The sequence below is a fragment of the Coenobita brevimanus genome, chromosome 57 (genome assembly GCF_032717465.1).
Source record: "Coenobita brevimanus isolate Jiangsu-jjx chromosome 57, ASM3271746v2, whole genome shotgun sequence".
NCBI lineage: Eukaryota > Metazoa > Arthropoda > Malacostraca > Decapoda > Coenobitidae > Coenobita > Coenobita brevimanus.
Window position 1 is genome coordinate 5,028,478 of NC_137010.1, and position 12,397 is coordinate 5,040,874.

General features: G+C 40.0%; 1 protein-coding gene across 1 annotated transcript; it reads left to right on the forward strand.

The window, feature by feature from the left end:
- LOC145402065 (large ribosomal subunit protein mL62) lies at nt 1-12,397 on the forward strand. Its single transcript, XM_080274169.1, has 5 exons — nt 1-18; nt 5,706-5,751; nt 6,711-6,853; nt 8,211-8,380; nt 11,637-12,397. The coding sequence occupies exons 2-5, from the start codon at nt 5,748-5,750 to the stop codon at nt 11,725-11,727; spliced, it is 408 nt and encodes a 135-aa protein (XP_080130295.1). The 5' UTR covers nt 1-18; nt 5,706-5,747; the 3' UTR covers nt 11,728-12,397.

Consider the following 12,397-nt stretch of genomic DNA (forward strand, 5'->3'; position numbering starts at 1 on the left):
ATAACGCGAGTACACAAGGTGGGCATGATTAAGTTACCTTATTACATTTTTAACACCCGTTTTCACACTGTAACTTCCCAATTGCTTTTAAGGCCCCTGTTACCACAGTATACGTACATAATTTGCTTGGCATCCACCTTATAGATCATGACTTATTTATCACAAGTGAAGCAAGTGGCACTTCTGGTATTTGTGAATTGTACACTGTCTCTCTGTCTATTGCCAGAAGCCTTAACCCCGTAAGGGTTCGGCCACAAACAAATTGCCTCAGTGTCGCCCTTTCCTCTGCCATTTCACTGCCCTCCACCCAGCTTACACCCCCCTCTCATATCTCTTCACTCCAGCCATCCATCACCTCCCATTCCCTCCCTCTCCCCTTCACTTCTCTCATACACATTCCATGTCAGTGCACCACATTATTATAATGAGTACCGGTATGGTAAAATTGTAGTTTCAGCCACCCACAAAATTACGAGATTTTGATCCATTTTTTTGATGTTTTAGCAATTCTAAAACACCGGTTGGGGAGCATAGTATCTTGGTGGTGGGGTGTTGGGCTTGTAATCGTGAGGTTGCGAGTTCACACCCCACCCGGTGGCTGCCATGCTGGGAGGGGTAGCGCTCTCCTGTAACCCTAGCAGGGCTATATGATCTGATGAGATCTAGCTCGGGGATTAATCCCTATCCCTAAGACACCAGTCATTTTTCAGAAAACTACATTTCTCCATTTCAAAACTGAAAATATTTTTTCTGGTCAGTTTCAGTGTGATTTGAATGAATTTGCCCTTCATTTTTGTCGGAAATCACTCGTTTTGGAGATAGGCCTACCCAAGCCTATCTCCAAAACGAGTGATTTCTGACAAAAACGAAGGCCAAATTCATTCAAATCACAATTAAATTGACCAGAAAAAATATTTTTGGTTTAGAAATTGCAGATATGGGTTAAACTATAAACCCTAACTGGGGGGAAGGGGGGGCTTTGTCCCTAACCTAACCTAACATTAACCAAACCCAGCCTAACCTAACCTTACCTTAGATGTCACTGGAGGAGAACAGTAGCAGTAGGGGTCAAAATGGCAATTTTCAAGAAAAGTTCCCAAATAATCCAATACACTAAACCCACATGCTCTCCGCTACTTAAAATTCTTACAGTACCACCAATGAAGGTTGTGTCTGTAATGTAGGTCAATTCTTACACTTCTGGGAGGAAGGCAGAACACTATTACTGTGTAGGAAATTCACACTTTCCTGATTATTCTTAAAAAAACGAGCAATGGCCTCGTATTCAGTCACAGCACACCCACTACAAGTGGAAGCCATCGTCAAACTGACTAAGGTAAGGGATGTTTGAAGTCTGAAAATATCCTAATGTTATCAGTGATTTGATTGGCCTGTCTTTTGGCTGATTTTAATTTTACTGGCCGTGACATCCGAGCATGCTCAGTAGTGACATGACATCATGCCCGGGAGAAAGACCGTTGCAAAAGTTTGAAACTGAGGAGAGATCCAAGGTAATATTATATAGGATTTTTACCTTAGATATACATTTCTGAAAACAAATGTATAGTGGAACAGATTCAGAATAACATGGTCTACAATGTGGTTGTCAGATTTCTTGGATTGAGAAATGTAGTTTTCCGAAAATCGACCTACTTTTCTTTTATGGCATTTTTGTTGCAAATTATTCCTATTTTACTCTTGAAGATAGCCATACCTAACCAAACCGTACCTTACCTTCAAGAGACCTCACTATAACGGACTAATTGGGGCCCAAGCCAGTCCGAAAAACACAAAATTCCAATAAAAGCGACATATGGACTTCCCCTTGCTAATACCGACTTTTTCTGATATATCAGGCATTAATCCGGTTCGTATGAACGTTTTTAAACTGTTTTGACTACCATTGCAGTACTGTACTGTGTTATAACTTCACTACATTAATCAAATGGTACAGTTTATATAATAATACTATACTGTACACTGATAAACATGTCTTTTATTTACCTTATTGTGGTGAGCATACCTGAAGTGGTCAGGTAGTCCAGGCTGCTTCTGGCTTTATCGGACTTTTTCCGATACAGTACTGTATATAGGAATTTAGTCCGGTAGCTCCTCGAGTCCAATAAAAGTGAATTCCGGTCTACTGAAGTCCGTTATATCGAGGTTTTACTGTATAATTTACGATGAAAATGCCATAAAAGAAAAGTGTCTTAGAACTGTCTGAAATAAAAAAAAAAAATGGATGAAGATCTTGTAATTCTGTGGGTGGCGGAAACTACTGTATAATAATACCATGAATTTTCATGATTGTCAGCAAAAGTTAATATTGACTGGTAACAAAAGTAAGACCTGCCTTCTCAATGTATCATATTATGATGAGAAGCTGAAAAATTGGTTTACATAAGTGAAAACTGTTTAAACTGAAAATCAGACCAGGGGTACTATAAAATACAGATGTGGTAGGCTAATCCAGAAGGGCATATCGGACCACCTCTTAAATATTAATAAAGTTTTTTTTATATGTATCTTTGAACTGTATGATAAGGAAATGGAAAATATGAGTGCATTTAAGTACTTGGGTAGTGTGATGAGTAAAGATGGAAATTTGGAGGGTGAAGGATATAACAAGAAGTAAGGCTGCTGGTTCTTTGAAAAAAGTGATAAGAATAGGGAAGTGGGCTTGGAATTAAAAAAGTCACTGCATGATAGTATTGTGATACCAACTCCAACATATGGAAGTGAAGCTTGGACCTTGTTGGTAGGACACAAGTCAAGAGTGAGAGCAGTGGAATTGAGTTAGCTACTGGTATTTGAGAGAAGCATGTGGAGTAACATTGAGAGACAGACTGGCAAATGAGGAAGTGAAGGAGCATTGTGGTGTGGATGTGGGTGTGATAGAAAGCGTAAGGAGAAATACATTGAGGCGGTTTGACCATGTGGAGAGGATGGAGAGCGAGAAGCTAATGAGGAAAGTGCATGTGAGTGAGGTGGAGGGGGGAGGGAGGGGGAGGTTGAGGACAAGATGGAGGGATGGAGTGGAGAGGTTTATGAGAGAGGGGAGTGTAAAGCTTGGAGCAGGCCAGTGAAATGGCAGGGCAATGGCAACATAGTGGTGATTTGTTTGTGGCCACCCCTTATGGGATTAAGGCATCTGGTAATAGACAGACAGACCTCTGAAGTGATTCAGCAATTTTGTAAAGGTATTCAGAACTGCTTTTCTAGTATGAAGAGAATCCGTCAATAAACAAGGAAAAATGATTACATAAGGAAGAGATTAGGTCAGGTGAAGTCTGGATAATCTTTAACCCTTCTTTAGTCAGGTGGGGTGTTTTGGCACCCGAAATTTTTTTAAAAGCTTATATTTCCTAGCCAGTAATTTGAATGTTTCTCTCCATTCCAGCACTCTCCAGATTCAGTGAGGGGAGGGTGCATGTGGAATTCAGTCTTTTCATTAGTGATTGCAGAGATATGCTGAAGTGGCAGTACAGTATGAATATATTTTACATGTTAGTAACACTACATGTGTTTTTGTAATGGGGTGTTGTAACACCCCACCAGACTAACCACGTTTGAATGTCTCACAGGACTAACGAAGGGTTAAAGAGAGACAGGACCACCAGCTGTTTTTTCCCTACCTATCCTCTTCATGGGATTCTTTAAGTATTTTCAGACCACCATCTTCACTCACTTGATGCTATACTACCTACTTCTTCCTTCATCTTTACTGTATCATTCTTTTTCTGTGTCTGCCCTCCTCTTTTCCAATTTCTCCCATCATTCCTGTCACCTTTCATTACTTTTCTTCCTTTTCAGATGACTAACATTGAGTGACAAGCCTAATGGTTTCCTGTAAGCCTGGAAACCATTTACAATGCTGGGTTGTAACCACATACCATACCCAACCCATAATGTTTCCTTTCTATCTAACTATTGCCAGCCGCCATAATCCCGTATGGGGTGGCCATTTGACTCTGAGTTATTTGTTTTACAGGGAGGGGCACTAACCCTCCACCAACCCACTTGACACGTAGGGAGCATGTATGGTTTGGTTATATGAACACCCAGCGTTGTAAATGGTTTCTTGGCTTACAGGAAACCATTTGGCTTGTCACTCAATGTAAAGCCACCTGTAACTGAAAGAAAAGCATTAAGTAGTGACAGGAAAGATGGGAGAAATAGGAAGAGAGGAGGACAGGCACAGAAAAAGAATGATAAAGGCTAAGGAAGAAGTAAGCAGCACTACATCAAGTGAGTGGATGATGGTCGCCACCACCTATGCCAATAAACAGCTACCAGTACCTCAAAGAGAAACAGTTATGGTACCTCTTGCTGGATTATGGTATCTGGCTGTAGATAGAACAGAAAGGTGCTTAAAAAAGTGGTTTTGTTAGCATACAGACATCATCTTGTAGCCTGAATACAGATGAATGCCATCTTAGATTTTTTTTTTTTTTTTTTAAATACAAAATTACCCATATTGCCTATTTATTCAACCCAACTGAAATTTTTGTATCTTAACCCAACCTTATTTATCCTAACTTAACCAATTTCATGCTACCCTAGCCAAGTTTATGCTAACCTAACCAGACTTCAGTAATCCTTAAGGAGACATAAAACCACCTCTTAAAAATTAAAAAAAAAATTTACCTACCTTTGAACTTGTTCAGTGACATTGCAAAGGTGTACAGGAGTGTGTTTTTGAGTCTGAAGAGGATCCATTGATAAACAAGGAAAATTTGATTACATAAATTATAGGTAGTGGTAGGTGGTGGTGACCATCATCCACTCACTTGATGTAGTGCTGCCTACTTCTTCCTTAGCCTTTATCATTCTTTTTCCGTGCCTGCCCTCCTCTCTTCCTATTTCTCCCATTCTTCCTGTCACTTCTTATTGCTTTTCTTTCCTTTACAGGTGGCTTTACATTGAGTGACAAGCCAAATGGTTTCCTGTAAGCCAAGAAACCATTTACAACGCTAGGTGGTAACCATATAACCAAACCATACGTGCTCCCTACGTGTCAACAAATGGGTTGGTGGAGGGTTAGTGCCCCTCCCCATAAAACATATAACAAAGTCAAATGGCCACCCCTTACGGGATTATGGCGTCTGGCAATAGATAGATAGATAGAAATTATAGGTTAGATTAGGTTCACCACCTTAAAAGGAATAAAAAACATTGTAACTTGAAAACACAAGAAGAAGTTAATTAAAGGATTCCGTGATGTGCAAAGGTAAGGAAAAAACAGAAGAGAACTGCAAAATATGGTGTTTCTGTGTCTTCTTAAGGATTAGCCTACTTGCATTTTTTCATTTTTTGAGAGAGACCTGTAACTAATTTAGAAGAGCAGCAGAAAGAAAGCTAGTGCTGTAATAGAAATGACATACTTTACATGAATAATTGCTGCACCGTAATCTCAGTATTGTCCCTCAAAATAATAATGTGTTGGAAGACTTTTTTTTTTTTTTTTTTTTTTTTTTTTTTTAATAATAATAATAATCCCAACTGGGGTCGATATGCTAATGAAATACCGTAACTGAAACAGTCAAAGTATGGGAAGCTGGAGCAGTGTCATAAGGTACCTGTAATGATAGTTCTGTATAGCACTTCATCACTAGAAGCATAGCTGCCTACCGATAATTCATGTCAGTCCGTGTATCATTCTGTCATTCATTTGTTGTTGTCATCTACTGATTTCTTTTTTTCAGCCTCCAAAGACAGAAGGACTCAATTTCTCTGGATATGTACCCATGGGTGAGTGTTTGCCGAAGGTTTGATTTTTCTTCTTTTTTATTTGTGGATTGATACCATAGTACTCTACTGTACTTAGTCTGTTTTTATGAGGAAACTCCATGCAAATTACAGTAGGCATGCAACCGCACAGGAAACAAGAGTTGTGTGATTTTATGCTTCACTGGAATATGCTTAACAACTAGGTATAAAACCAGAAGCCACCTCACAATGGGATCTCACCATTCGCATTGCTGGAAAGTTTTTCCTTGGCACATAATTTTGCACCTCCATTTCTGATTTGATGCAAATTCAGGATGTAAAACACACACAAACAAAGCCAGCCAGCCAACCTCACAACTGAAAACATTACCATTCCGCTCAATTCGCAACACAGGGTGGTAAGCAAGCGGAGTTGTTATGTTTTCAGTTGTGAGGTTGGCTGGTTGGCATTGTTTGTGTGTTGCTAAACTAGATATTTCATGCATGGCTTGAGCCATCAACATGAAACTTTCAGGGTATCAAGATGTGGCCAATTTCTTGGATGAGTTTGAAAATGGGCACTCGGGGTCAAGGTCGCCAAAGGTAAACTAGTTAACCTTTGGCAGCCATGTTGGTGATCTTGACCTTGACCCCGAGTGCCAGTATTCAAACTCGTCCAAGATTTTGACCATATCTTGATACCCTGAAAGTTTCATGTTGCTAGCTCAAGCCATTCATGAGATATTTAGTTTACCCACACACAATCAAGCCAGCCAGCCAACCTCACAACTGAAAACATTACCACTCCGCTCACTTTGCCACGCAGGTGGTAATAAAAACATTTCTATAGTATACATCTTCAGGGAGTGGACTGTCATGTCTGTGCAGAGTTGAAATATAATTTAAAAAAAAAAAAAAGTCTTAAGAGTACAATATGTTTACTGGCACTCTGTCTACAGTTACCAATGTATATTATTACTTACATAATATTTTACATTCAGATAAGGTGCAGCTATCCTATTCTCGAAGCAGTGGACCAGGTGGTCAAAATGTCAACAAAGTCAACACTAAAGTTGACTTGCGATTTCATCTTGAATCAGCTGACTGGCTGTCCCCGGAGCTCAAGGAGAAACTGGCCATGAAAGTAAGTGTATTGAGAGATATTTAAAGCGTAAATTATCTACACTAACTCTCTCATTATTATGACTGCACTTACCATGGGTATATATTTTATTCAGGCTAAAACTTGGTGATGATATTCCACTGAGGGATATTTTATTAGTTAGAAGATTAAAATACAGGTATATGAATAATCCTTTTGCTTCTGTGGACTTGTATGGGTGACATCTGGCAAATTTACTCAGCTGAGGGAAATTGTCACTTTTTTTTTTTTTTTTTTCCCCTTTAGCATGATGACATATTTTGCATTTTATTCCTACTACTAATAGACTGTTTATATAGTTTAGGAGCGACTTTGAAATGAAAGGGTTAGACATAACCTTCCTTAATCCTTTCTGTATGATAGGGTTCTTCTATGACAGAAATTATACCTGCATATTGAAACAAATTATACCTGCTTATTGCACCAGTATTTAGTATGAAGATATGGTATATCTGTAGTGTAAATTGTACTTGATTTTTGTTGTATGGCCATTAGTGATGATGTAAAATTGTTAAAAACAATACAGGTAGCTCAATGACACTAATAATTATTCACAGTGAAAGAGATAGGGATACCTTAGAACAGTAACAATCCTTAATTTCATTTTCCAATATACAGTACCTTTTCTTGTGGCTCAGGGTTATCTCCTAGTGAACCCAGCGGATTGCAGGCTGAAGTTGCTCTTCTGCATTCTACCACTCTCCTTTGGGAGTATGGAGAGTGAGATGAAGGATGTTTATATAATGACTGGTAGACCAGCGGTATAATGGGACTGCATTGTAAGATAGGGCTTTACAGATTGCCTGTCTAATGTTAAGCACAGGTAACTGTTCTAATCTTTCTCTGATCCTCAGTAGGTATAATTTCAGGTTAGCCACTTATTTAAATTACAGTACATACTGGTATAAATTATCTTAATCACAGCTGACACACGCAGCACACCCAAATTTTATACTCAGAGAGTTGACAACAAAGGAGTTCAAAGAAAAGCAGACAGCAACAGACCTATCAGTCCTTTTGAGGCGGCTTTTTACAGAGTGGGCTATAACAGTAAACTGATCCGAGTCAAAGACAAGGATAGAAAAGCAGACTATTAAGAGGTTTGAGTAGCGGGATCATACTTATCATTAAAGGTGCAAGATGTGGAGCAGTACATCGGTAAGAAGCAAGAGAAAGAATGTCTGAGAGTGACAGGTATGTGAGTACAGCACAAAGTAGCCTGAAGTCAGTTTTCTCACAACCATCCCGGGGTATTCCTAGCGGGAAACAAGTTAATGGGAATGGTGATGACAGTTAGCATAGAGCTTGTGTGAATTTACTGTACTATCTTTTATTTCAGTACAAAACTAAACTGACAGCAGATGGGTTCCTGATTGTCCGCTCCGACAAAACCCGCTCTCAGCAACTCAACTTGGCCGATGCAATGGACAAACTACGCCACCTTATACACAACGCTGCCTATGTCCCACCCCCGCCACCAGAGGAGACATTAGAGAAGGCACGCAGAAGGTAAGGACCAGGAAGGAGGAAGAGAACTTTAGGTGTCATGTACATTTGATAAGAAAACTAGTTTTACAGAGGTGATCAGTGGTTTCGTAGTGAGTGGTGTTGCTACTTGCATTTTTTTCTGAAGACCAATGTTACTGACTGGATATTTCATAATTATGTTGCATATAGCTCCTCTCTCTCTCTTTCTCTCTTTTTTTTTTTTTTTTTAATGCTAGGTAGAAGGAACCAAAGGCCACAAGCCCGAAATAAGTGTTCCTTCCAAGAGAAAAACAAAATACAAGAGAGAGCCAAATTAAAGATCCAATCATTTTGAGATGCCTGGACACACTGCGTTTGAAAGACTGGAGATCATAGGAAGCAGGAAATACAGACAGAGGGAGACAGTTCCAGAGTTGACATGTTGCATAACTGAAGGACTGGGAGTAACGGTTAACTCTTGCATTAGAGAGTTGGACAGAAAAGGGATGAGAGTTTGCTGCTAGACGGGTGCTATGCGCCCATTGTAGAAGTGGAGGAATGCATGCAGACAGTTCAGAGAAGCAGTGAACATTGAAGTAGCGATAGAAAAAAGAGATAAAGATGCAACAGTGCGGCAAAGAGACAGAGGTTGAAGGGAGCGAGTAAGAGGAGGAGAGTTAATGAGACGAAAAGCCTTTGACTCCACCCTGTTGAGAAGAGCTGTATGTGGGGAGCCTCCCCACACATGAGAGATGTACTCCACACAGGGGCGGATAAAGCCCATCTATAGAGTCAATAATTGTGTAGGGGTAAAGAAGGAACGGAGTCAGCTTAGCACACCTAATCTCTTGGAAGCAGATTTTACAAGAGATGTAACATGATCTTTCCAAGATAAGTTCCGAGTGACTGAAACCCCAAGCATGTTCAAGGATGATGCAGGATTAAGCTGAATATTATTAAACATTAGTGGGTACACCTGTGGAAGATTTTGTTGGGTTGATAGGTGTAAGAACCGAGTCTTGACACATTAAAAACAGCAAGATTATTTTTACCCCAGTCAGAGATACGAGCCAAGTCAGACATTAGGTGTTATTGGTTTGTTGGGGGAGGGGGGGGGGGGGAAGTTGACTCACAGTTGTGAAAATTTTACTAGAGATTATTTTCAGAAGTTTTGTCTACTGTTTCAAAATGGATTGATAGGGTTGTAAAGAAAGTTTTTTGATCAAGTGTGTAACAGATGTCTGATTCCAAGAACTTGAGTGATATGTGAGATTGGTCTGTTTCACTGGGTATGCTGTTGATTTTCTTTTACTTTCATACTTTCCCTTTCCATGTTTCTGGATCCAGCCTCATTCCATCCACAGGAGGGAAAAAAAGTCAGGATAATTACCAACTATCTATCTGTATGATCAGCTGTTTGATTGTCCACTGCAGGACTGGCCTATCCCGACCAAAGTGGGGACGATACTGCCTATGTTTCTCTACCAAGTGGCTTAGGCTGTCTGGTAGAGATTGTATGTAGAGTGAAAAGTGCTAGTAGGTATGATTGTACTGTTGGAGTGGCTTTGGATGTGTGTGTAGTCTGTGAACCAAGTGTAATCGACCTGCGCAAGCCGATTGGGTGCAAGCATACTATATAGTACTATATAGTATGCGACACTGGTTCAACCACAGCACCCCTCATGTCCGCCAAAGCAGCATGTGGCCGGAAGAACGCTCCCAAAGTTTATTACCCTGGCAGGGCGCGAACCTTCGCTCTCCAGTGTACGAAAACGAACACTTTACTACTGTACCACCGAGGCTTCTCTGTCTGTCTATCTAACTATATACTGTACACAGTTTATCCATCCATCTATCCATCATCCAATCCTTCATTGCCACATGAGGAGCGTAGAAGCCTGGGGCTAGGCAAGTTGGTCCTGACATTTAAGATGAGAGTGACCAGCCACGCTCATCCCTGAGTGGCATTACATGAGCAATAAACCCCAACCACCCCTTGGATATAAACCTTCGCTAGCTCAATCTGATTGGAGCAAAGTTATTACCCACTAAACCACCAGGCACCAAAATTTGGTTATATATTTACCACCCAGCATGTTAAATCATTTCCTGGTGTACAGAAACCATTTGGCTTGTCATTCAGTGTAGAGTCACCCACAGGCAGAAGGAAGAGGAAAGAATGAAGGAAAGAAAGACAGAAGGGGGAGTGTAAAGTCACCCATAGGCAGAAGGACGAGGAAAGAATGTAGGAAAGACAGAAGAGGATGGAAGGAAAGAAGGATGGAGGAGAGGAAAGGGCAGACCCCCGAGTGCAGCACTACATTGAGTGAGTGCCCTCCCCTACCACAATAATATATATATATATATATATATTATCTCATGTAATGCCACCAATGGTTTGGTTATGTTGTCTGCTCATGCATGTTCTTGGCTACAGTAACCTAACCCAAGGCTCACACATCTTGCATACAAATGTCTATTACTCCTCAGGCACTATTTACCTGTAGCCATCGTGGCTGAATGATCAGCATTGCTGGCTGCAAAATTGCTGGCCCAGTAACAACAGGGTTCAATTCATGGTGCAGCCAGCTGGTGTCACTCAGCTCAGGTGTCCATCCATCCTTCATGGGTTGGTATGTAAAATGAGTATACAGTATACCTAGGGCAACACCGAGAGGAGGTTACTGTGATAACTTGGACGATACAGTGGTCTTGTATCCCAAGATTTGAGTGAAAAAAACTGCCATAGGTTCAAAGGCCTAAGTTACAGAGATGAGCACTATGGCTATGTACCTCATGGCATCTGTCCCCACCTTTACCTTTTTACTTTTAATATCTACCTGTGGAGTGATAATTTTATTCTGTCTGTATATGGACTGTGACCAGTGCATTAACTGCAAGATTATGGGAACACAGATAGTGTTGTAAGAATGAATATTACTTTGCTACCTGTGATGTAAGTGATGCCTTTTCTTTTTGTCTCTGACTTAAGTGGCTGTACTAAATACATAGCTACATAGAGGCTTATCTAGATTACAGCCATTAAATTAGGTGTGACTGTGGAGGAAGCAAGGTTAAATTGGAACATAAAAATATTGTACGGATGGGATAGAGGAGTAATTTTGCATTTTCACTTGTACATCCAGACTTTATCAACTTTGTGTTGACATATAGGTATTTGCTCCAGGCCCTTCAAAAGGGTAAGAAGGGATTGGCTGCTACCATTACTGTTATCTAGAAGCAATTTAGGCCAAATATCACTGCAGTTTTAATTGATTCACATGTCCCCACACCACAGACATGAGGCAGCAGTACGGGAGCGACTCAGAGAAAAGAGGGAACGATCCATCATAAAACAAGGTCGGCAGGAACCCAAGGTGGATTTGTGAAGACACAGAAAATCAAGAACATACATACACAGCCTAGCTCTGGACCCAAATGCTCATGATATAGAGTGGCAATTGAGGACTGGATGATGGATACATATGCTTCTGTCCTTAGGCCTTTGCCGAGTACTGTAAACTTATACAGTTTTATTTTGACTAATTTACTTTGTATATTGTGTTGTTTTCATTCATTTACAATTCTTTGTCATATCAGGTGAGTTGGATGATCAGCACACAGTTTGTTCAGTATTTTAGTGATTTTGTATAGTGTTGTATTTAAATTAGCATTGGTATATACAATACAGTACTTTGATTACTTGCATACTATTTACACTTGAGCATAAAGAGAAGGCCTAGCTATTGGGAAGAAATTTGAGAAAAAATTTTGCATTTGTTTTGTTGAGACTGCCCTGTTAAAAATACTGATTTCATACGTTAGATTGGATTGAATGATGACAAGCATACTTTTAAAGCCTGCTAAGTAACAGTTGCATGGTCGCCATATATTACACTTATGAAGTTATCTAGCAGTTTTACAGATTTTTTTCATGTCAGTCAACTCCCCCACCCCCCCACCCACACCCACACACTTTTGTAGTTTTATGAATTTAGAAGAATTTTTCATGTCATGATAACACTTCTATATAGTATTAAAACACAGTACAATAGAGTA